Raw genomic sequence first — 26,513 nt, forward strand, 5'->3', positions numbered from 1 at the left:
CCAATCCCTTTTTATTAGGAGTTAGGTGTTTTAAGTGCTTCAGTATAGTAAGTAATAGCTCATAGATATTTTCATGTACTTATCCTAGCACATTGGTTTGAATATTTTCTTAGAATATATTTTTAGAAATAGACTTACTGATAGAAGGTATTTGGTCATTTACCGATTTGCAAATGAATAACATCTCATTTGTTATTTTAATCTGTATTTATTTAATGATTAGTGAGACTGAATCTTTTTACATGTTTACTGATTACTTTTTGGGTGACTTGTGTAACCATGATCTCTGTACATTTTTCTTTGAAAGAGTTTAGTTTTAATGATTGATTTTAAAATCTGTTTATATGTAATTATATTTGGTATTTAAACACTAACATTTTTCTTACAGTTTTTTTTTCTTTTAGAAGTTTAAAAAACTACGTAATCAAATATAACTGTCTCCTACTTCACATTTTTTTTCTTTAATGTTATGCTTAGAAGGGCTTCTGTATTCCCAGATCATATAAATATTTACTTATATGTCCTTTCTGTGTATTTTATGATTTTTTATTTTTTTAACATTGAACTCAAATCCATCTGGAATTAATGTGGGAGCAGGATGAGATTCAGTGTTCTACATTTTCTTCTCAAATAGTTAAACCAATTTTCACAACAACTTCTACTGAATAATTCATACCGAGTCTTCTGGAGACTTGGTCATCCAAATGTAGACTCACACCTCAAAGGAATCAAATGACATGGGGATTTCACCAGAGACAGTGACCTGCATTGAAAACTACCATGCTCCTGTGTAGAAGGTCCTAATGCGGAGCCTTACCGGCATTGTTAAGATAATATTTTTAGTAGATTTAATTGTGGTATTTTGTGGCCTATAGCAGATTAGAAACAGCAGGAGAAGGGGATTAAGAAAAGGGCAGAAATTACTGTAATTATTATGATTAGAAGGAGACAGAAAACTAAAAACTAGGCAAAGTTGTATTACTCAATGGTAGTGTTCATAATGATTACCAAGCCACTAAGAAAATATTTCATGATCTTTATATTGTTCTGTTCAAGAAGTCCATTAATAAAAAGAAGTTAGAAGTTTTATTTTTTTAATTAAAAAAACTGGGAAAATATGCTATAATTAAAATAATTTTGGAGTCAAACTCACTTGGATTTTAATTTGAGGTTCCTTATCCATGCCGTTGGGAAAGAGATCATTTTTTTTTTAGCCCAATTTTACCCATCTGTAAAATGGCAAACATAAATTACCTTGTATGGCAATGTTGTAATGAAAGTGACGTACATTTTACTGTTCGTCCCGCTTCCACCTCCTCCTCACCCCCAAGCCTGAGTCAAGAAAAGTTTCCAAGTTTCTAAAAATTGCAGATGGATGTGGTATTCCCTTTAGCAATTCCAGGAACTCTTGTTTGTTTTTACTCTTAGTCAAGCCAAATGATTCTTTTAATCTGGAGGAAAAGTCAGGTTTTAAGTATTTTATCAATGGATCTTAGTTAACAGTTTCCAGCAGGAGGTATAAGAATACTGATAAAATTACTGGAGATGTGGGCAAAGAAGAAATAACTCAGGCTCTGAAACCAGGGGAATCTGATTCCTGGTCCCAGAACTTGGACAAGTTCATCATTATTCTACCTGAGCTCCACTATTTGTCCATCTGTAAAAGAGAGATGATAGTCAATATGCAGAACTGTTGGGAGGATTTAAGATAGTTACAGGTTTTTAAATAAATGTTAGCTACTATTATTTTTAATGTTAATCTTAACAATAAAAGCTTCATTGCTCTTCTTATGTGTTCCTTCCCTAAGTTTAATGATAAGTGGACTATTTAAAATGAGAATAGTTAAGGGACTCCTGGGTGGCTCAGTCGGTTAAGCATCTGACTTGATCTCAGTTCAGGTCTTGATCTCAGGGTCTTGATTTCAAGCCCTGCATTGAGCTCCATGCTAGGCATGGACCATACTTAAAAAAAATAAAATAAAATGAGAATAGTTATATAAAGAAAAATTATTATATATGATGAATGGAAAATAGAAGTCTTTTTTCTTTAAAAAAATATTAAGGACTTTTTAGATGCTTCTTTACAGGCTAGTGTTTGATTATGTTCTTTTGATGACATTTCAGGGAGACAAATAATAAAAGGGTATAATGAATCATAAATTTCTGTGCATTACAATTGTTTTATTGATAAATGTAAATTCATTTTGACATTAGAGACTTTAAAATATTAAATACAATTTGTTCTTTTTCTCTGGTTCTCATTATGTGGCATATAGATTGTGCCTATTAAATTTATTCTTACAGATATGCTTTATAAATCTCTTAGTTAAGTTTGCTAAAATTTGAAAAATGGGTTGTTAATCAGATACTTCAGTGGTTCTCAAACTTGAGCAAATATCAGAATCACCCGGAGACTGAGACCTAGATTGCTGAGCTTCATTCCCAGAGTTCCTGATGAAGTAAATTTGGGCTCTGACTTGAGAATTAGCATTTTAAATTAGTTCCCAGCTAATGCTGGTGTTCTGGTCAGAGGAACACTCTTTGAGAACCACTAAAATTGGCTAATAGAAGTTAGTTCTCAAATAATATTCATTATTATTCAACATAGTAAAAAATATACACTTGTTTGACTTTTTTTTGACAAATTAAGCTTGTCAATTTTTGTATTTGCTGTTAATTTTTTCTAAGCTTCTCAATTTTTGTATCCTAAAGGTGTTTCTTAAAATAATTCCTTTCATGAAAAATCCTATATATACTCAGCAATAGTATAAATCTAATTGTCATTTCTTGTGTTTTTAAATCAAATAAATCTTTGTTCTATTGGTTGGTGGCACAAATAAGCAGTTTAGTCTAGAAATATACTCTAAAAATATGATCAAGTAGAGGAGTTTCCAACTGATAGTTATTGGTTGTACATTTTATTTTTTGCTAGGCTTTTTAGTCTAATTTGATATGAATCAAAGTAAAACAGAACTTAGTGATAGCTTTAACATAGTTAAAACTATTTTGCTTCATATAGTCATTTAGAGTAGAAACTTTAAAGAATAATTAGGAACTTAGATCACAAATGGTTAAGTACCTATGAAAACAGCACTTTATAACTATAATCCTTCTCCCTACAATCTAAGGCCACAATAATACAAACAAATATAAACATCAAGAAACTGAACAAATACCTAAATAAGGAAGGTTTGCCCTGACCCACTTCCATTTTCATACTTAGACTGTGAATGTCAATTAGCTCAATGAAGTCATGCTGATAATGTCAGTTGTCAGTCATTTACTAGATGGTGATGCGTGAAGTTTGTCAGCAGGCATGGACTACTTGAATGATAAGTGAAATAATGAGGGCACAGAAGCCTGAAAAAACTTCTCCATTTTTGGTAAATTCCTCTCCACATGGGGATTTAAGACAAGAAGACAAAAAATACATTAAAATCTGTTCTGATGAGGCATTTATTTAATCCAGTATCTATCTTAAAACATTCATCCTTTACCTTTAAATTTTTAAAAATTAATGTAAATGGCCAATAATTAATCATAATCATTCCCTAACTATATTGGTCAGTGTAAACAACATTAGCTGCTGCTGCAAGAGAGATGAAAATCTATAGTCCTGTCTCAAGAAAGGTTCATTTGTAACTTGTGGATGGTGTGACTGTGTGTGACTCTCCTCCATTCAGTGACTCTGGGATGTGGGCAGCTATCTGTCATCTACACCATCTGTCATCTACATAATTCTCCAAAGTCATTGTGACAGGAAAAGAAAAATGGTGCACTACGTCAGGATGTTTCAAGGCTAGGACTGGAAGTGGCTTACATCATTTCTACTTATATCCTGTTTCAAAATCCAATCACTTTAACTCTGTTTAACTGCAAGGGAGGCAGAGAAATGCAGAAGAGCTTTCAATAGCCTCTGCTACACCTACCAAACTTGATTTATTTAAATAGTCATTTAAATCTGGGTTTTTAACTAAATTATATCCAGTTAAGTGCTGGTTTGAAAATACTAGGTACAAATTAAAGAGCATTTCATATACGTAGGACTGATTTCCTTATATAGATTTCTATATTTTAAAATTTAAGAAAAAAACAATACATGTTCATGTAAAATATTCAAACAGTAAATAAAGATATAAAATTAAAGGTAAATAATTCTCTTCTCTTTGTTTTGATATCCATTTGTTGACCGTTGTTAAGTTTCTCTCTCTAAAAATGTGTTATATATACATCAGTGCTTACCAATGTAGATCTTTTTTACTTTATAAAAATGGGATGATTTTATTTATATGCTCTTCTGTAAATTTCTTTTTTAAGTTAATAATATATCACAGAGCTTAAAAAATAATATATCACAGAGCTTATTCTCTATAAATACATAAAAATTCTAAGTGATATTCAAAATAGTTAACAACCATTATAACATGGGCATTGACCAATCAGAATAGATGCTGGATGTGGGATGGGAGAAAGGTCCTGGAGGCCCAGGTGTGCTAGAAATTACTTTAATTAGGGCATGATGGTGAATAAATTGGGAACAAGGGTTAGTACCCAAAGTAGGGGCTAGGGTCAGTGGTAGAGAGGAACATGGAAGACATGCTCGGGGTATCAGCTGTTTTCCAAGTAGTATGAATATTTTTTTTAATATTATAACAATCAACAAGGCCATACTGGTACACTAGGGTTATATAAGTTCTGCAAATACCTCATTCTATTTTATGTAGTATACAAGAATTGTACTGTGATTAAAATATATTAAAATAAATCAGTATACGAATACACAATTAGATTGTTTTAAATACCCAATATTGTAAGAAATACTACAGATTAGAAAACAAAACAGAAACCACAAAATTAAATTAAAAAAATAGAAAACTTGCATATGTAATTTGGGAAACCTTTGTGAAAATATCCATAAGGCCAATGCCTAGCAGTGGAACCACTAGAAAAAACAAGTCAGTTTTTATTTCAGTAGATATTTCCAATTTGCCCAATTGTATATCTACTTCATTCCAATAGATTTACGCCTTATTTTTTCACCTTAATATCTTCTGCATGTTTCTACTCTAGGTTTTCTCAATGATGTAGTTTTTCATTTATTCTGTTCCTTCATGAGACTGTGAATCCTTCAATGGAAGGAGAGTCTTCCACTTGTTTTTTGGTATGGTAATTAACATAGTACCTGTTAAGTAAGGTACCTTACTGTTAAGTAAGGTAAGTAACATAGTACCATACAGAATAAACATTCAAATGTTGAGTGAATGCTTGAGTGAATAATCTTGAACTTCAGGTTCAAAATTGGTCTGAGTAATTCCCTTGAATGTCAGGTCAAAGGAAAGCAAAGAACAAGATAGAGAAGCAGACATGAGTTAAATGGCATAGATACAGGACCTGGAAAAAGCCTAAGTACCTAAGACACTCTGATATGAGGCCAAATAGATAGTTTGGCTTCCTAATAAGGATAGATACAGGGGATGCCTAATTGATACATCACCAAAACAGAGGAAGAGTTACCTGTTGAAGACTCTGAGTCTGGAGTTTCTTCTTTTCAAGCAAGAGAGCAGATGCAGAATTGAATACAAGAGAGGCTAATGTATAGGAGGAGACAAAAGCCCCAAACAGCGGTTTTGTCTCTATATTTATTGAGCTCACAAGATATTACCCACGTGATGAACATGAAGAAAACAGAAGATATTACCCACTAGTGAACGTGAAGAAAATAAGATCTTACACATGTGAACGTGGAGAAAACAATCAGACACTAATCATTAACCTGTGTGTATAAGAAGCAAAGGGTCTGGGGGCAAGTGGAGTGTATTGGCATCAGATGGAAAGTAATTTCCTTCAGGTTATCTAACAATTTACTCGTGATCCTGTTACAGTATCTCGCTAGCTAACCTCGGGCACTTTCGCCTGTGGTGGCGACTTTCTGCCCTAAGATTTTTTTCTAATCCATTTATGTATGTAGAACCCATTTCCCCACAGTTACCCATCAGGTTTTTCATCCTTTGAATATAAGGAGCAAGACTGTATTTGATTCCGACTGGCTGGCCAGTGAAGCAAGAATTCCTTTTATTATTGAAGCTGGGACAAATAGAGGTAACCAACAGTTAACTAGATATAGGACTAGGATTCTGACAGGTGAGATCATATTACTATCTATTTCAATCTATATCCCAGGAGAATATTAAACCTGAAATTTGAGTAATATAAAATATTTTATTATAAATAGAGTATGACATAATTCATAATGAAATTACTAAGCAGTTGAAATTAAAATGTGCCACTAATTGCAGCAATATAAATATCCACAGAAATAGCTAATTATTATTAAGGATTTATTAGGTACCAAGCATGTGATTACTGCTTTACAGAGATTATCTCACTTACTACTCACAGCAGCCTATTAATCGGGTGTAATTTTGATTGTAGTTTACCAATGGAAAAATGCATCCTAAAAAGTTTGTTAAATAGCTTGACTAAATTCTCATGCTAGTATGTAGTGGAACTGAATCACTAGGGAAAGCCAGGATTTTCAATCCTGACTTTTATTTCACATGGGGAAATTTAAATTAAATACCAATGTCAGAGCCTTACCTTTGGAAATTATTACTTAATTGGTCTGGGGTGGGATCCAGTAGAATTTGTATTTTTAAAAAACTGCCTGATGATTTCAAAGGGTGGGCAGAGTAAAAGAACTGCTGACCTATCAAAGTATATTATTGAGAACTTAGCTGTGCCCTGCAGTTGTACTTTGTCAATACAAAGAAATAATAATGGTTATGTCATTTGAAAGAACAGTTTTAAAATTTATTTTATTCCCTCTGTTCTCTATGCATAGTCCTTATTTATGAATCCTGCATTTGCTTCACTGGTCCTGCCTGACTTTTTATTTGCTTTTGTTTCCTGGAATATTTCGGTTTACATGCTGGGCAATAGAAGGGTTCTTACATTTTGCCTCTGCAAGTGCATTTATGTTTAGATAGGATTGCTGTTTCTAGGCCTTTGCTACTCTTATAAATTTTCTTTTAAATACTTGTTCAGGTATTCTTTTCGGCTACACCAAATAGGATGTAGCTGATTTGGTTTTTATTAAGCCTAGTTGATTAGGTTTTATTAAATGTCTCATTGTATTAGTTTTATATAATGATTGGTTTAAAAATAATGATTGCTTGTAAAAATTGCTGCAGATAATAAGTTTATGGTTCTAGATTTTCCATGGAGTCAAAAAATTATATAAGACTGGATTCTGATTCACTTTGCCATATTTTATAGCATAATAATTTATCCTGCCTCCATTTCAAACCCAAGCAACATTATTAAAATGAATTATCATAACAATAGAAAAATGGGCAAAAGGCATAAACATACAGTTCAGAAAAAAAAGAAGTAAAGCAAGAAATAAGAAACCCAAAACTTAAACCTAATCAATTAAGAAATGTCAATAAAATAGTTTTTTTAAATATGAATTAACAACAATTTTCCCTTAGACTTTTTAGCATATAGATATAATATAGTTTACATGTTTATTATTTGGTGTCCTCACACTAGAGTGTAATCTCCACAAGGAAGGGGGTTTTGTCTATTTTGTCCAATGACATAAGAGCTAAAACTAGTGCCTGTCATGTAATAGATGCTCAATGATAAATATTAGTCAAAGAAGTATCTTACAGAATGTATTATTTTAAACATGAGGAAGTATGTGTATATATGTGTATATAGCATTAACAAAGTTGCGGTGAATTGCACACAGTATTATATGACAGGCAGCATATACATTCACATAACCTTTCTGAAAAGCAGTCTATGAAGAGGTATCATGTTTTTTGTTAAGTATTTATTTTATTTTATTTTACAATTAAAAAAAAAATTTTAATGTTTATTTCTGAGGCAGAGAGAGACAGAGCACAAGTGGGGGAGGGTCAGAGAGAGAGGGAGACGCAGAATCAGAAGCAGGCTCCAGGCTCTGAGCTGTCAGCACAGAGCCTGACGCAGGGCTCAAACTCACAAACCGTGAGATCATGACCTGAGCCGAAGTTGGTCGCTCAACCGACTGAGCCACCCAGGCGCCCCTATTTTATTTGAATTATTTATTTACACTTTAAGGATATAATCAGTGAAATGCAGATTTATAGACAGAAAGCTGTTCATGGCACTGATAATGTAAGGAAAATAAAAATAGCTAAATGTTAAAAACAATATGGTACTTTCAGAATAGACTAGAAAATGCAGTGGTATAATGTTAAATGAAAAATGGAGGGTGGATAATAGAGCATGGTCTCAATTTTGTAAAAAATTAGAGGCAAATTATTACATCAAAGTGCTAATAGCAATTATATTTGTATGGTGAGAATAAGATATCCTTTCCTTTTTTCTTGGTAGTATATGGAATGCATGATACTTCTTTTCTTTTCTTTTTTTTAGTTTATTCATTTATTTTGAGAGAGACTGCACATGCGTGAGCCGGAGAGTAGTAGCAGAAAAACAATCCCAAGCAGACTCCGCACTATTAGCACAGTGCCCAACACAGGGCTTGATCTCAAGAACCATGAGATTATGACCTAAGATGAAATCAAGAGTTGGACACATAACTGACTGAGCCACCCAGCCCCTGAATGCATGATATTTCTATGTGAATGTATATTATTTTGTTTATCAGAAAAATTCTTCTTTATGAAAATTGGTTTTTATCATTTTCCAACTCCAATGTAACCTCCACAAGGGCAAGACTTTTTATCTTTGTTCATTAGTGGATTCCTTATGCCTAAGTATGCCTGCTTTATGCCTAAAGTAGCACTGACAGATATTTTTGGAATAAATGAATGAGTACACAAATGATATACCTCCCTCTCTAAAGGTAATTTTAAAGCATTAAGTGTAAGTGGATTGATTACTTCCTTTTTTTCCTGTGGAATTGAGCAATTAATGCATCCATGTTAATTAAGTGCCTGTGCTGGGGTGCCTGAGTGACTTAGTCGGTTAAGCGTCCGAGTTTGGCTCAAGTCATGATCTCATGGTTCATGACTTCAAGCCTCGTGTTGGGCTTTGTGCTGACAGCTCAGAGTCTGGAGCCTGCTTTGGGATTCTGTGTCTCCCTCTCTCTCAAAAATAAAAAAAAACTAAACAAATTAAAATAAAAAGTGCCTGTTCATAGTATATCCTCCTTCTGCTGAGGGGAGCTTACTTTCTCATGGACTAAAAATCATCTTTGATCTCCAGTTACAATTTGCTTGGCAGATGTGGATTCTAATGTATGTGAGATTTAAAGTGATTAAGACAGAAATCTTTTACTTTTAGTAAGTGCCTTTAAATTAGCCCTGCGTCCTCAGGTTTAAAGAAGAATACCATGATTAATCAAATAACATACATAATTACTTTGTTTCCCAATTAAAAATGTTTTTGGTTTACCATTTATGGAGGACAAAAGGAGTATAAGAATAATCACAGATTTTGCTGACATTACTGCTGGGGATGGAAACTTTCTGAAAAAGGACAGTTGACCAATAATATAAGAAAGTGCTATATTGTGCTTCACTGTAATTTAATAGTGGTGTGTTTTAAAATAATTTTTACCATGTAGCATGCAGTTTAAACTTATATAAATAGATATGTGCCTTATTTAACATTTTATCTTTTTTGCATGTTTTCTCAAACTAAAATAGGAAATTAAGGACTTATGGTAAGTCCTGAGGGAATATACTGGTAATATTTGTTATAATTTAATATTAAATAAGATAGAATTATAAATAAGACTGTATCAGTGTGTACAGTGATATGCCTATTTTGCACATAGCTCTTGCTTTTTCTTTTTTATCTAGGATTCAGAATTTCCCACAGATATGCAACCAAATCCAAACCTGTATTTATATAAAGAAAATATTTGTCCAGCAAAAGTTGACTACAAGCTGAATAACATTTTTAGACTTCATGAACTTCCAGTGAGCTGGTAGGATTCTTGATGTTTTTTATTAATGCCTTTGAGATTTTGTTGTCATGTCTAAATTGTGTGGCTCTTATAGCCATTCATGGTTGAAGTGATTTGCTCTTAGCCCGTTTCCAAATTGCTACTCATAACAGCAAAAGAATCTGCTTATAGCTGCTGCAAGAAACTTAAAACTAATTGCTTTAGGCACTTGGTGGCAGTACAGACTAAGTGCACTATTGTGTATGTTTATTGTAAAGGTTGTAGTTCAGGGTTAAAAGAAAGCACAACTAATTTCTAGAGATGTTTGTAGGATTTCTTCTAAATATGGGATCTCAGCAACTAAGGATTTCATTTGATTATTTACTTATTATCAATGTATGTTTTTTCCTCATTAACAAATCGTTTATTTTGTTTTGAGGACTAGTTTTGTGAACCACAATCCTATCAGTTGAAAGACAAAACTTATTACTTGGTATTTATTAAATGCATTCTTTTCTGAATCTGCATATTTATATTCATACCTATTTTATATCTTAAAATTTTACACTGGTATTCAGTTTTCAAGATAAATATTAACATGGGCAATCTGCATATATATACGTTCTATGATATAGTTCTGTGGTTATTAAAAGTTTAGTAAGTGGTAAGCTTTTAGGATGTGATCATGGATATATCACTTGGATTATGGTTTAGGTAAGTAATATTCTTTTGTTACATTTGTTCATATATTGCTAAATTTATGTCATCAATCTTCAGGAAATTTTAGGCTTGTAAAAAATGTATGGCAAACATTATATAATTGTTCCTGTTATATTTAATGAGGAAAAATGTCTCAAAATAAGATGTTAACCAACTCCAATAACTTACATGCATTTACCTGTGGTGAGTACTTTTTTTTTTTTTTTTTTTCATTTGCAAACTTTTCTCTGCTCCCACTGACTGGATATGTTATTTATTTTCTAAACCCTACTTGTTTGATTACTTCCATGTAGCAAGAATATTTATTATCTTTGATATCTTAAGGGCACAGCAGATATGATCTTATCTACCCTGACCAAAACCAGTAAGTTACTGAACTGAAAAGGTCTGTTTGTAAGGGAGCCATAAAAAAGATACATTCAACATGAAGTATGTATTGTATTTTGTCTTAAAATAGTGCATTTGCATTCACATGCCAGTCTTTTGATGTAAGGCCATGACTTTTTCTTTTTTTTTTAATTTATGAAATTTATTGTCAAATTGGTTTCCATACCACACCCAGTGCTCATCCCAAAAGATGCCCTCTTCAATACCCATCACCTAACCTCCCCTCCCTCCCACCCTCCATCAGCCCTCAGTTTGTTCTCATTTTTTGAGTCGCTTATGCTTTGGCTCTCTCCCACTCTAACCTCTCTCTCTCTTTTTTTTTTTTCCTTCCCCTCCCCCATGGGTTTCTGTTAAGTTTCTCATGATCCACATAAGAGTGAAAACAAGAAGGCCATGACTTTTTCTTTGATTGACTGTTGATTGGAATTTTACACTCTTCCATAAGCTATACCAATAATGTATCACTTACAGTTTCAATTTTGTTATTTCCTTAATCTGAAACAAGAACTTCAGACACTCAGAAGATGATCATCTTACCTTTCCATAGTATTAATTTAATTTTCATTGACAGCATATTTATCACATTCATATTTCATCACCTTGATTAGTCTTTTAATTACATTTACCATAGCAAACACAACTGACTTATAAGGAGGGTTAGTAAAATACTCCTTTGAACTCTTTGTAATCATGGCTGTTAGCTGGTGGGAGTATCCTGTGCTGGTCTGCTTGGGTGTGGTCTGAGAGCTCTGAGTAGTTGAGGCACAGTGAACACAACTAGCATAGTTTACAGAGAAAATGAGAAATGCTGGTCAATCCAACCATTAAGTGGAGGTTAAGGGAAAAGTTTCGATTAAATGAAAATGAAGAGAAGATAATGAGGTAAATATTTAACTTTTAGTAAAAGACAAAATCTGGATTTCAACTTGATTTATTTCCAGCCTTTGGAAAAACAGCTGCCCTGGTAACTACTACTGCAACCCAGGGAATAATTTCTCTGTCACCATCTTCACTAGTTAGCTCATTAGGAAAGAAGATTCTAACATTATAAGTTAGGCAGTTAAAACAAAAGCAAAAACAAAAAACAAAAACAAAACAAAAAACAATCAATCACTAATAGAGAGAATAATCACTAATTTTCTAGAGTAACATGCCTCAAAGGAAGATTAAGCTGTGACTTTGGGACAACTCATTTACCTGAGCCTTTTGTTGCCTGTCTTACTCATTTCCAGTTTGTCTTGGTTGCTACTTCTTCATACCACCATTTCTTCATTGTCACACGCTTATTTCTCTCCCCACTTATTTTACTCTACCTCTTTCTCTGTATTCTCATTCTATACCACCAACCCTTAACTCACCATAGTATAAAATTAAATTGTAAGTTTTCTGTGTTGCTCAAATAATTTAATATTCTCTATTCTTAATTTTAAAACCAAATCACTCTCTCCCTGACCCCACATACACACCCAAAGGTTTTGTACTTTATGATTCTTTAATATAATGTTTATTGACTCATATATATATTTCTTTAAGGAATAAGGAAAAGACTTTTGTTTTATAAATTTCTGTTTATTTATTTTTGTTTGTCAGTTACCATCAATGGAAATTAAGCTCTCCCTCTGTGGTGTATAGGTTCCTTAACTTTATCAAAATAATAAATAATAATAATAATAATAATAATAATAAATAATAAAAGAATATCAGTAATAACAATAAGCATCTATAAATGCCAGGATTCAGCTGCTTTGCTTTATACACGCTATGTTTGACCTTTATGTTTCTATAGGGAATTTATTATCTTCCCTATTTCTCTCTCTCTCACACACATACACAGCTCAGAGATCTTGAGAATCACAGAGAAAGAATTTGTATCGGGTCTGGTTAACCCAAAAGCAAACCTCTAGACAGTGAAGAAGCCATGCATTATTTTAAAGAAAAATGCTGAGGAAATAGTGTCTGTATTCACAATAAGGCATACAAGTTTGCCAGTAACATACAACTATATAACCTATGAGTTTGATCAATATCATTTTCCCCCTGATAATTGCTTTAAACTTAAATATCAAAATAATTAGATTGTGCTTAAGTGCGGAATTTGTTAATTATATGTTCTTTCCCTGGAAAAACAAGATTTATTAAAATTTATTTTTACTATGTTTTTCTAACAAGGTCAAAATAAAATAAATGCATATTAATTCCAGATAATTTAAAGATTCTTAATGTCTTACTAATTTGCATTTTTATAGAGTGCAATTTCATAGGTTGAAGAACCAGGATTTTAAATCAGATTAGTTAAGAGTTTTTAAGTGGTGATTTAGGTAGATGTCTTTTTTCTACTCTCACAGGATAATTCCTATCAACCTAGAAAATATCCTTAAGTAACTCCCATTAGTTAAAAACACTTTTTTTTTTTTCCCTTGACCTGACAACCCCCTTCTGCACCTATGCTCTTTCCTCAGAAGCTGCTCTGGCTCATTTTCATCAAAATGGTTGGCAGAAGTGCTGATGGAACTAACAGCCTCTACTTGTTCTTTCTGTATTCTCCCCTTCAGTTTCCTTTCTTTCCTCTCCTCTGAAACTACTTTTGTCAGTCATTTGCTCCTTTGAGCGGTGGTGCCCACCGCCAGTGCCACTTACCTGTTCTCATCTTCTTTACCTCTCAGATTCGGTCACTACAACCTGCCACGCCTGCTTTTACTCTCCTGACTCTCATTATTTCTATGGCCCTGGTTTTCCTGCTGAGTCCCAAGCTGTCCTGCTCAGCGTCTTCAGGAGGCTGTTCTCTTCTGCCAGAGTTCTGGTTGATAGACTCCACCTCCCCAACTCCTCCCTGGCTCAGCGCACAGCTTCTTCTTCTCACTAATACACTTCTCCAGGTGGCCTCTCCCATCCTCAGGCTGTAAATACTCTCCATGTGTTGATAATTCCCATGCTGATATCTCTACCATTGACTTCTCTCCTGAGCTTGGGTATCTAATAGATTTTTCCAAATTGTCACGCCCAGAAAGAAATCTCTTTTTTTCCTGCCAGAAAACATGGCCTTCTGACCTTCCTTATTTTTGTAAAAGCAAAATGTGAACGTATGTGAATTTACTCAAGCTAAAGGCCTAGGAGTCATTGGGATTGCTCATTCTCTCACCCTTCGGTTCCCACCATTAGCTCTACCAGTGAGTCTGATAGGTGCTTCCTCCAGAATACATTTACATTTTTCCAAGTCTGTGCTATTGCAAAAAGCCTACTAATTCACCCTGCCTTACCTTATAATAATTCACTCACTTCACAGTAAGCAGACAGATCTTTTAAAAATATAAATCAGATCACAAAATTCCCTTCTTTAAATACAATAATGTCTTCCCCTTGTTTTACAGTGTAAACTTGCTACTGTGGCATATCAGGCTCTACAAGTTGTCTCCTACTTGCCTCTTGGGCCATGCGCTCCCTCACATCCCCTCCCCAGTACCCTCAGCTACTTCAGTCTTCTCACTACTATTTGCAAACATACCACAGTTTATACTTTCCCAGGGCTTTTATACTAGCTCTTCTTTCTGCTTGTGTTGTTGCATCTCTAATTTTTGCATGTCTGGCTTTCTCATCTCTAATATCTCAGCTCAAATATCACCTACTCAGAGAAGCAGCTGTTGAAAAATGTAGCTAATATTTCACTCCTACTCCTCCGGCCATGTACAATCCCATCATTCTACTTAATTTCTGTCATGGTTCTCCATAGGTATGCAGCATAAATTTTAAAGTATTTTATAAAAGTAAAAAAAAAAAAGAATGTTAGTGTTTTCCTAGTTTATGTGTGGGAGAGCCTGGCTAGATGCTCACCAACCCAGTCTTCTCTTCCTTGGGCCCGTTGGGAGATTATATGGAATATGGAAGGTTATATGGAAGCTCTGTGTTACTAATTCTGACCAAAGCCAGTGTATACCACTTTCAGGTCCAACCCCTTAGGCTTCCATTGGTATTGTCTACTCTGTCCATCCTCATTTTCCTAGTTGAAATCAAAAGACTTTGAAAGTGGTGAGCCACATGCTGGAAGGAATGTGTGTTCTTGAGTCATCTGTTGCTTGGTGAGTTCCTGACCTTCTTCAAGCTTTTTCTGTGGTACTGCTTTCATTGCCCTGACAAATGCACTATATTTCTATGAAAATAAATGAGTTAGGTTATGTAAGATGAATGAAATCAAATTTTAAAAGATTGATGGTACTTTAATATTTACTCATTCATTTAAGAAAAAATTATTGAGCATTTGTCAGTCACTATTCTGGACAGTTAACTAAATACACAGAAATCTGTTCCCGGGGCCTTAAATTTGTTGTAAGGAACAGGTAATAAACAAATAATGAACACATCTATGCTACAATATATTTGTTGGCCATAAGTGCTAGAGAAAAACATGAAGCAGGGCATAGGAAAATGGAGCGCAGGGTGGCTTCAGGTTTAAAGAGAAAATCCAGGACTGTTCTGAGAAGGTGATCTATAACAAAAACTTGAAGTAGCTGAGGAAGTGAGACACACGGAGAATTAAGGACAAGAATTAGAGCTGGAGGAACAGCAAATGCAAAACCCTTAAGAAGAGAACATCTCCAAAATGTTTCAGCAAGGAATCCAGGATAAATAAAGTAGGTGAGCTTAGAGAGAAGAGGAGAAAATGAAATTAGGTACTTGGGGACCAAAAAGGGTGTGACTTTAGGGCCTTCTAGATGGTAGTAAAGAGGACATTGAATTTTGTTCCAAGAATGCTAGAAAACTGCTGGAGGGTTCTGAGAATTACCTGATTTGATTTACATAAGATCTCTGTGACTTCTGTGTGGAAATTAGACTGTCAGAGGGGTTAAGGGTAGATAGAATATGGCAGACTGGTTAGGAACTAATTTCAATAATCCAAGAGATGTGTAAAGATATTCTGGGCCAGCATGCAATGGGATAGAGGCTAAATGGTAAGATTTTTATTTTTTGATGAGAGTCTATAGTATTTTTTGATAAGCTGGATATGGGGTGAAAGAGAGGATTTAAAGATGAGTCCCAGGGTTTTTGTCAGAGCCAATGAAGATACAGTGACTATTAATTTTTATGGGACAAGCTAAGGGAGGGGAAGGTTTGGAATATGGAGCTGGGCATGTTATGTTTGGGATGCCTATTAAACTTCCAAGCAGGCTTAGATTTGTATGGGGCCCTTAGAACATGCTGTGAACACAATCACAACTGTGCGTGCCACCTGGCGAGTGGTTAGGTCCATGTCAGTACTATTCCATGCACTTCTGTGGAAATAAAGATAAAGTGACTAAGTTGCTTTTAATGCAGAAAAGAAAAGGGCATTTAGAAATGTAATTTTTCAACATGGGTCAATATAAAGCTTAATTTCTCTGATTGTTTTGCCTATAAATTATATGTGTTTATAAGAAACTGCTAGTTATCTTTTAAAATGTGAGTTTTCAAATTAACCATTAAATCATTTTTATAACTATACATTTAACTGGTATTTTATAATACATATTTATAATAAGTTTAATTGATATTGTAATTGTTATAATGTTTATATTCTCCAAACAAATAAGCAAAGAACTTGCAGTTTCTTGAAGTTTCAAGACAATTCTCCTTAGGAGGATAATCATTACATACAGATAAAAATGTGTGTAATCATTACTTATAACTAGTGTACAGAATAATTTTAAACACTTTATGCCATGAGGATATATTCTGCTGGTTTTATGATTTGCTATCAACATAATAAGGTATTCAGTTAGCTTCCATTAAATAATGATAATATTTATGCCATTAATTTTTAAGAAGGAAAAGGTACATGATTTACAGTAAATGTAAACATACATTTTAATGACCTGTTTATCTTTTTGGGCGTGTTCCATGAATAAATACATCATCTAATTAGGAGATTAGATTTTCAATTTATTTCAGATTGTCTTCAATGCCCTTGCATGTAACTGTCCTTAGCTTAAACTAACTTTGTGCAGACACTTTTGGTTTGTTGACCAGCTGTCATCTTCCAGAAGGTGTTCTGATTTGTTTTTTGGGTCAGCTTACAGCTAAAATTATGGAAAGGTCTTTTCATTGGTCACAGATGATGCACAAAGCATTTTCAATTCCAGCGTTTCATAGACTCCAAGACAAGACTCCTTCTGGGACTATAACAGTTTTTCATTCTGTTTTAATTATCTAGATTCATGGTAATAACCACAGTGACTTACTAGAAGGAATTGTTGGACATATTATAATTATATATGGCAATTATTTGTAGTGCCAAGAATATATAAAAATCCCACCAATTAACTAAGGTTGGTAAAAATAAAACTATGTTTGTCTCCCTTAGGACACACATAATTTTAGGTTTTGGAGCAAACAAATCATTTAGTTTTTGCATAAAACTTTTTCTGGAGTGTATTATTATGATAAGTCAAGTGAAATTTCCATGAAATGGCATTTCAGTAATAATATTCCAGTAAATTTGGAAACCATCTCTCAATTCACTTTCTTGCTTAGCTAAATACTGGTATTGCCTATTACCTGCTGTGTAACAAAAAGGGAAGTGAAAGTTAAAAACAAATGTTAATCTTTGTAATATAGAATGTCAGGGAAGATGGTTTAGAATGAATATATATATATATATATATACATATATATATATATATATATACACACACACAATAATATACGCATCTGTTTTTAAAAAGTATTTAGTATTTCAAACTATATTATATTCATATATATACTCATAATTGAGTTTAAATAATTAGAAATGGTAAGACTTGATGAAGTATGAGTAATCAGTGGTTCCAGCAATTTCTGCCATTGCTTGGTGGGTTGCCTCACTTAAACTTTGAGAAGACCTTGTCTTTAATACATGGTAAAGTTGATGCATGTGGGATGGTATCTAATAATTTATTTTTTCTTGCTATTCACAATTACATGGTGAATGGATTATAAACATTAGTGCTTGTGCTGATAGGTTTAAATCTTAAACATTATTGGCAATTTTCTATATGGCCATGACTAGGTTGAAATTGTCATATTCATTTTACATTACTACTTTTTTCATATCAATAATGTTTTGTAATCTAAGAGTAAATAATAGAACTTTTGGTTAGACTTATACACCTAACATACTTAACAATATTTATGGCCTGAATTCAATTTTAACTACTTTATTTAAATTTAAATGAATTTAATTAGAACTACTGACATTATCTCAAGGCAATAACTATTAATTCAGACTACTTCATAAAATAGGACATTCCAACTTGCATGTCTTGTGAGCACCTCAAATTTAGCAGGTCTCAAAGCCAATTCCCTTTTTCCACCATTCCCTTCCCTTCACCCTTCCCTTCTTCTTTCTCCCACTTTGGTTAGTGTCATTATCATCAATATAGTCACCTAAGATGATCTGTAAATCTTAAGTCCTTTTTACCACTTATTACAACATTCAGTCAATCACTTAAGACTGTGCATTCTATGTCCAAAATGAGTTGAGCAGCCATTCATTTCCATCAAAGTCCATCATGTCACTTAAGCTCCCCCAACAACTACCTACTATTCTCTCTGCCTCCAGTTGTCCCTCCAAATAGAACTTATCTCCTCTACTGCCATTATAATAATCCTTCTTTTTTTATGAATATAATTTATTGTCAACTTGGCTTACATACAACACCTGGTGCTCTTCTCAACAAGTGCCCTCCTCAATGCCCATCACTCATTTTCCCTCTCCCCCATGCCCCCATCCAACCTTAGTTTATTCTCTGTATTTCATAGTCTCTTGTGGTTTGCCTCCCTCCCTCCCTCTCTGTTTGTATCTATTTATTCCCCCTTCCCTTCTGCCATGGTCTTCTGTTCAGTTTCTCAAGATCCACATATGAGTGGAAACATACGATATCTGTCCTTTCTCTGACTAACTTATTTCACTCAGCATAATACCCTCCAAGTTCCATCCATGTTGCTGCAAATGGCATGATTTTATTCTTTCTCATTGTCAAGTAGTATTCCATTGAATATATAAACCACATCTTCTTTATCCATTCATCAGTTGATGGACATTTAGGCTCTTTCCATAATTTGGCTATTGTTGAAAGCGCTGCTATAAACATTGGGGTACACGTGCCCCTATGCATCAGCACTCCTGTATCCCTTGCGTACCTAGTATTGCTATTTATGGGTCATAGGGCAGCTCTATTTTTAATTTTTTGAGGAACCTCCACACTGTTTTCCAGAGTGGCTGCACCAGTTTGCATTCCCCCCAACTGTGCAAGAGGGTTCCCATTTCTCCACATCCTCACCAGCATCTATAGTCTCCTGATTTGTTCATTTTAGTCACTCTGACTGGTGTGAGGTGGTATCTCAGTGTGGCTTTGAACTGTATTTCCCTGATGATGAGTGATGCTGAGCATCGTTTCATGTGTCTGTTGACCATCTGGATGTCTTCTTTGGAAAAGTGTCTATTCACGTTTTCTGCCCATTTCTTCACTGGATTATTTGTTTTTTGGGTGTTGAGTTTGGTAAATTCTTTATAGATTTTGGATACTAGCCCTTTATCCGATATGTCATTTGCAGATATCTTTTCCCATTCCATTGGTTGTCTTTTAGTTTTGATGATTGTTTCCTTTGCTGTGCAGAAGCTTTTTATCTTCATGAGGTCCCAATAGTTCATTTTTGCTTTTAATTCCCTTGCCTTTGGAGATGTGTTGAGTAAGAAATTGCTGTGGATGAGGTCAAAGAGGTTGTTGCCTGCTTTCTCCTCTAGGGTTTTGATGGTTTCCTGTCTCACATTTAGGTCTTTCATCCATTTTGTGTTTATTTTTGTGTATGGTGTAAGAAGGTGGTCTAGTTTCATTCTTCTGCATGTTGCTGTCCAGTTCTCCCAGCACCATTTGTTAAAGAGACTTTTTTTCCATTGGATGTTCTTTCCTGCTTTGTCAAAGATTAGTTGGCCATACATTTGTGGGTCCAATTCTGGGTTCTCTATTCTATTCCATTGGTCTATGTGTCTGTTTTTGTGCCAATACTATACTGTCTTGATGATTACAGCTTTGTAATAGAGGCTAACATCTGGGATTGTGTTGCCTCCTGCTTTGGTTTTCTTTTTCACTATGACTTTGGCTCTGCAGGGTCTTTTGTGGTTCCATACAAATTTTAGGATTGCTTGTTCTAGCTTTTAGAAGAATTCTGGTGCAATTTTGATTGGGATTGCATTGAATGTGTAGGTTGCTTTGGGTAGTATTGACATTTTAACATTATTCTTGCAATCCATGATCATGGAATGTTTTTCCATTTCTTTGTGTCTTCAGTTTCCTTCATAAGCTTTTTATAGTTTTCAGCATATAGGTCTTTTACATTTTTGGTTAGATTTATTCCTAGGTATTCTGTGGTTCTTGGTGCAGTTGTAAATGGGATAAGTTTCTTTACTTCTCTTTCTGTTGCTTCATTATTGGTGTATAAAAATGCAACCTATTTCTGTACATTAATTTTGTACCCTGCAACTTTACTGAATTCATGTATCAGTTCTAAGAGTCTTTTGGTGGAGTCTTTCGGGTTTTCCATGTAGAGTATCATGCCATCTGTGAAAAGTGAAAGTTTGACTTTTTGCCAATTTTGATGCCTTTTATTTCCTTTTGCTGTCTGATTGCTGATGCTAGGACTTCCAACACTATGTTAAATTACGGTAGTGAGATAGTACATCCCTGTTGTGCTCTTGTTCTCAGGGGGAAATCTCTAAGTTTTACCCCATTGAGGATGATATTAGGTGTGGACTTTTCATATATGGCTTTTATGATGTTTAAGTATGTTCCTTCTATCCCAACTTTCTTGAGGGTTTTTATTAAGAAAGGAAGTTGTATTTTGTCAAATGCTTTTTCTGCATCTATTGACAGGATCATATGGTTCTTATCCTTTCTTTTATTAATGTGATATATCACATTGATTGATTTGTGAATATTGAACCAGCCTTGCAGCCCAGGAATGAATCCTACTTGATCATGGTGGATAATTCTTTTGATATGCTGTTGAATTCAATTTGCTAGTATCTTCTGGAGAATTTTTGCATCCATAGTCATCAGGGATATTGGCCTATAGTTAACCTTTTTTTTGTGGGGTCTCTGTCTGGTTTAGGAATCAAGGTGATGCTGGGTTCATAGAGTGAGTCTGAAAATTTTCCTTCCATTTCTATTTTTTAAAACAGCTTGAGAAGGATAGGTATTAACTCTGCTTTAAATGTCTGGTAGAATTCCCCAGGGAAGCCATCTGGTCCAGGACTCTTATTTGTTGGGAGATTTTTGATAACTGATTCAATTTCTCCACTAGTTTTGGGTCTGTTCAAATTTTCTGCTTTTTCCCGTTTGAGTTTTGGTAACGTGTGGGTGTCTAGGAATTTGTCCATTTCTTCCAGGCTATCCTGTTTGTTGGCATATAATTTTTCATAGTATCCTCTGATAATTGCTTATATTTCTAGGGGATTGGTTGTGATAAATCTATTTTCATTCAGGATTTTATCTACTTGAGTCTTCTCTCTTTTCTTTTTGAGAAGTCTGTCTAGGGGTTTATCAATTTTGTTTATTTTTTCAAAAAAACAACTTAGTTTCATTGATTTGTTCTACTGTTTTTTTGGATTCTATGTTGTTTATTTCTGCCCTGATCTTTATTATTTCTCTTTTTCTGCTGGGTTTGGGGTTTCTTTGTTGTTCCTCCTCTAGTTCCTTTAGGTGTGCTGTTAGATTTTGTATTTGGGATTTTTCTTATTTCTTGAGATAGGCCTAGATTGCAATGTATTTTCCTTTTAGGACTACCTTTGCTGCATCCCAAAAGGTTTGGATTGTTGTGTTTTCATTTTCATTTGTTTCCATATATTTTTTTAGTTTCTTCTTTAATTGCCTGGTTGATCCATTTGTTCTTTAGTAGGATGTTTTTTAACCTCCTTACATTTGGAGGTTTTCCAAACTTTTTTCTGTGGTTGATTTCAAGTTTCATAGCATTGTAATCTGAAAGTGTTCATGGTATTATTTCAATTCTTTTGTATTTATTGAGGGCTGTTTTGTGAACCAGTATGTGATCTATCTTGGAGAATGTTCCATGTGCATTCAAGAAGAATGTGTATTCTGCTGCTTTATTGGATGAAAAGTTCTAAATATATCTGTCAAGTCCATCTGGTCCAGTGTATCATTTAGGGCCATTATTTCTTTATGGATTTTCTGTCTAGATGATATGTCCATTGTTGTAAGTGAAGTATTAAAGTCCCCTGCAATTACCACATTCTTACCAATAAGATTGCTTATGTTTGTGATTAATTGTTTTAAATATTTGGGTGTCTCCAAATTTTGTGCCTAAACATTTATAATGGATATACCCCATAATTATGATATAATGACCTTCTTCATCTCTTGTTACAGCCTTTAGTTTAAAATGTAGGTTGCCTGATGTAAGTATGGCTACTCTAGCTTTCTTTTAACTTCCAGTAGCATGATAGATGGTTCTCTATCCCCTCACTTTCAATCTGAAGGTGTTCTCATGTCTAAAATGGGTCTCTTGTAGACAGCAAATAGATGGGTCGTTTGTTTGTTTTTTTAATCCATTCTGATACTCTATGTCTTTTCATTGGAGCTTTTAGTCCATTTACATTCAGTGTTATTATTGAAAGATATGGATTTAAAGTCATTATGTTATCTGTAGGTTTCATGCTTGTAGTGATGTCTCTGGTCCTTTGTGGTCTTTGCAATACTCACAGAGTCCCCCTTAGGATCTCTTGCAGGACTGGTTTAATGGTGATGTATTCCTTCAGTTTTTGTTTGTTTGGGAAAACCTTTATTTCTCCTTCTGTTTTGAATTACAGGCTTGCTGGATAAAGGATTCCTGGCTGCATATTTTTCTTGTTTATCACATTGAAAATTTCCTGCCACTCCTTTCTGTCCTGCCGTGTTTCAGTAGATAGGTCTGCTACTACCCTTATGTGTCTACCCTTCTAGGTTAAGGTCTGTTTATCCCTGGCTGCTTTCAGAATTCTCTCTTTATCTTGTATTTTGCCAGTTTCACTCTGATATGTTGTGCAAAAGTTTGATTCAAGTTATGTCTAAGGGGAGTTCTCTGTGCCTCCTGGATTTCAATGTCTGTTTCCTTCCCCAGACTGGGGAAGTTCTCAGCTATGATTTGTTCAAGCACACCTTCGGCCCCTTTCTCTCTCTCTCCTTCTTCTGGAATTCCTATGGTACAGATATTGTTCTGTTTCATTGAGTCACTTAGTTCTCTGATTCTCCCCTCGTGATCTAATTTTTTATCTCTCTTTTGCCCAGCTTCATCTTTTTCCCTAGTTTTATCTTCTATTTCACCTATTCTCCCTCTGCCTCTTCAATTCTGGCTGTCATTGCCTATAGTTTATTTTGCACCTCATTTACAGCACTTTTTAATTCATCATGACTAATTTTTAGTTTCTTGATCTCTGCAGCAATAAATTTTCTGCTTTCTTCTATGCTTTTTTCAACTCCAGCAATTAATCTTATAACTATTACCCTAAATTTTTGTTCAGTTATATTGTTTATATATGTTTTGAGCAATTCTTTAGCTGTCATTTCTTACTGGAATTTCTTTTGAGGGGAGTTCTTCCGTTTCATCATTTTGGCTAGTTTTCTGTCCCTTATGTGTTTTAAAAGCTTGTTATGTGTCCTGCACCTGTGAGTACTACTATATTAAAGAGGGGTCATACACTGTCCAGTGTCTGGCCCTTCAGGAGGTGTTTTTTGGAGAGTGTTACTTGCTCATTGTTGTTGCAAGTTTGGTTACTTTATCTCCCTACTTGTAGTGATGTTTTGAACCTTCCACTAGGTATGCTTTGATTTGTTTGTTTAAGTAGCCCTATGGCCTGTCAGGTTGTCCCGGTGGGTCCCTGGAAGTGCGACTGTCTCTTTTCCTCCTGAACTCTTGGAGTTTAAAGTCCTTTAGCTTCAACACTGCTTTGTTTGTGAGACGAGGGAATTTTGGATCCCCCTACTTCTCTGCCATGTTGGCCCCTCCCCCTTTTATAGTAATCTTTCTAAAATGACTTGATATTTTATTTCTGTTTTAAAATCTTTAATTGTATTTTAAGACCTCAAGACACACTTGGCTCTTCCCAATCTAGCTCCAACCTATTTTTCTAGCTCTGTTTTGCCTTTTGCCTCTATACAACTATGTTCTAGCCTCAGCGAAATCTTTTCACATGTTCATATATTGACCCATGTTCATTTGGATGGAATGTATGTACCTCCATTTTTCTATTTGAAAATACTCAGGCAATCTAAAAAAAATCCCTATCTATAAACCAAACCCCCTTTTTGTTCTCTTGGTACTAGATACATAATATAAGGGCACATATGTCCTGTTGAATCCCATTATGTATCTGTTTCTCCCAGTGTCTCATCATGGACTCATGAGGGCATAAATAATGTCTATTGTGAATAGCACATGACATACAGGAGGTGCCTTATATGTACTGAAGGAATGAGTGCATGGATTTTAGTGAAAATATTTTGTGCAGTCATAAATCTCTACCAAATTTGGAAAATCCACTTATAATTTATGTATCACTTGATGTCACCTTGCCCTTTAATGTCACTTGAATGACATTCACAGTGATTTCTGTGAATGCCTGTGATCTAAGTTTCCTACTTATAGTCATAACTGGAAGTGGCATACTCTAAGCAAATAGGGTCACTATAAACACCACTCTCACGGTACCTACAAGTGACTTCAGTCATGCACCCTTGGCCCAGTTCTATTATATTTGGTGGAAGATACCAAAGAGGCCTCTTTAATACAGACTGCTTTATTTGCCTGATGCTCTGGCTTCCTTACTCTTATGTGTCTGTCTCCCCAACAGTTAGCCCCCATCGTCATATGTACTGTCTCCTCCTAGTTCCCAGACATCTGATTTTTTTAGAAGTATTACTAACATACTTACTAGATTCTTGACTTTCTGCTTTTCCCTCACACACTTGGCCTACTCATTTTACTTATGAAATTTGACAGCTGAGTAGCTTTTAACCCTGATCTTGGTGACCCAGAACCTGTTCTTTTACTCAGTTATCTCCAAGATCTATTCCTTAGTTGTCCAACCTGATTTTCCATACTTTTTCTCCATTTGAGGAGTGATGATATTCCTGAAAAACATACCCTTCCCCTTTGATTTTCTTCATTCATTCAATAAATAACTAAATATTGGGAATAAAATGGTGAGAGACTGACTTATTTCCACGTTTCTATTTATCATTTTAGCAGTAAGACCTATAGACCTAATTATTGACTGTGGGCCTGGAAGAAGTGGATGGCAGGGGATTGGTATTATTTTAGGCATTAGGGCGGCATTGCTGGGAACCAGGCAAAAAGAGTCCAGCTGTCACATGTGAGAATAGAGATTAAATAGTTTGAATTTACTCAGAGTGCTCTTTCTGAATATTTTCTCCAAAAGAAGGTACCAAGTGCCTGAGTAAGGATTCAGGTCTCCTAGTTTCCAAACAGCACTGGGCACTAGTTCCTGATGATATCGGAGCAATGTCTAGAATGGGGGTGGGGTGGAAGGAGAAGAGGTATGTTTAAACAGTGTGTGTCAAGCATCATGAGAAATATAATTTATGATATAGAATGAAGACCACTTCTGTATACATACCTGGGTAATTCTGGAGGAGGAGGGGGAGAGACCTTTACCATAGGAAAAAGGTAATCATAAATTTCTGATCTCAATATGAAGTTCTAGATTAAATTTTTCAAAATTGTGGCATTTGAGACAATTCTTGCAACTACCATTGTTGCTGTGTATATTTTATCAGGGTATGTTTGTCGCAACTGAAGACAACTTATTCTCCTCACACATATAGCTCCAAGTTTTGACAATGTGACCAAATCATGTTCCTGACCTTGACCAAATCAATTCCCCTCCTCTACAGTTATCTAATTGGAAAAGGGAGGAGATTTTGACCAAATTAATTCTATTATGTTAAACGAGACTCATATCAAAGATTTTTCAAGGGGCCTAACAAATTGGTGATACACTGGGTAATACTTACCTTGATTTACTATTAATGTTGCACATTAATAGAACTGATCATATTAATTGCATGAGAAATTGTGACATAGGAATAGAAAGAATTTATCTGCACTTGCTTTATGCTTATGCTTAAGGATATATAAACAAACATAAAACTTGGTGAAATAAAAAATTACGTCTATTTCTAAAATTTTCCATCTTTTCTTCCTAATATCCTCTTATTTAAAATATTGTCAGGAACTGCTGTAATAATGCCAGAAGTTCTCTTTAGAGGAAGCCAAATGTTCTATGTGTTTATACAGGAAGAATGATTGATAAATGACTCCATCACAATTTCTTGGCAATATTAAGGCTTTCTTTTTTCTTTTGGGAAAAGCATACAGCAGTACATTTAAATCTAGTTGTCTAGTATATAACATAGAATATATATTTTTCCTTTTGTGCTTGGTAGAAAATACACATTTATTTGTAATGTTTTTGTAGGTATTG

General features: G+C 34.5%; 1 protein-coding gene across 2 annotated transcripts in view; it reads left to right on the forward strand.

Moving 5' to 3' along the window:
- Positions 1 to 26,513, forward strand: part of SPAG16 (sperm associated antigen 16) — a 1,014,588-nt gene that overhangs the window by 143,781 nt on the left and 844,294 nt on the right. For both annotated transcript variants that reach the window (XM_086719555.1, XM_086719554.1), the window contains one exon: positions 9,819 to 9,946. In XM_086719555.1, coding sequence (XP_086575681.1) covers positions 9,819 to 9,946 — 128 coding nt within the window. The remainder of the gene's footprint in view (positions 1 to 9,818; positions 9,947 to 26,513) is intronic.

This window comes from Puma concolor, chromosome C1, assembly GCF_028749965.1.
Source record: "Puma concolor isolate L17-30 chromosome C1, mPumCon1.1.hap2, whole genome shotgun sequence".
NCBI lineage: Eukaryota > Metazoa > Chordata > Mammalia > Carnivora > Felidae > Puma > Puma concolor.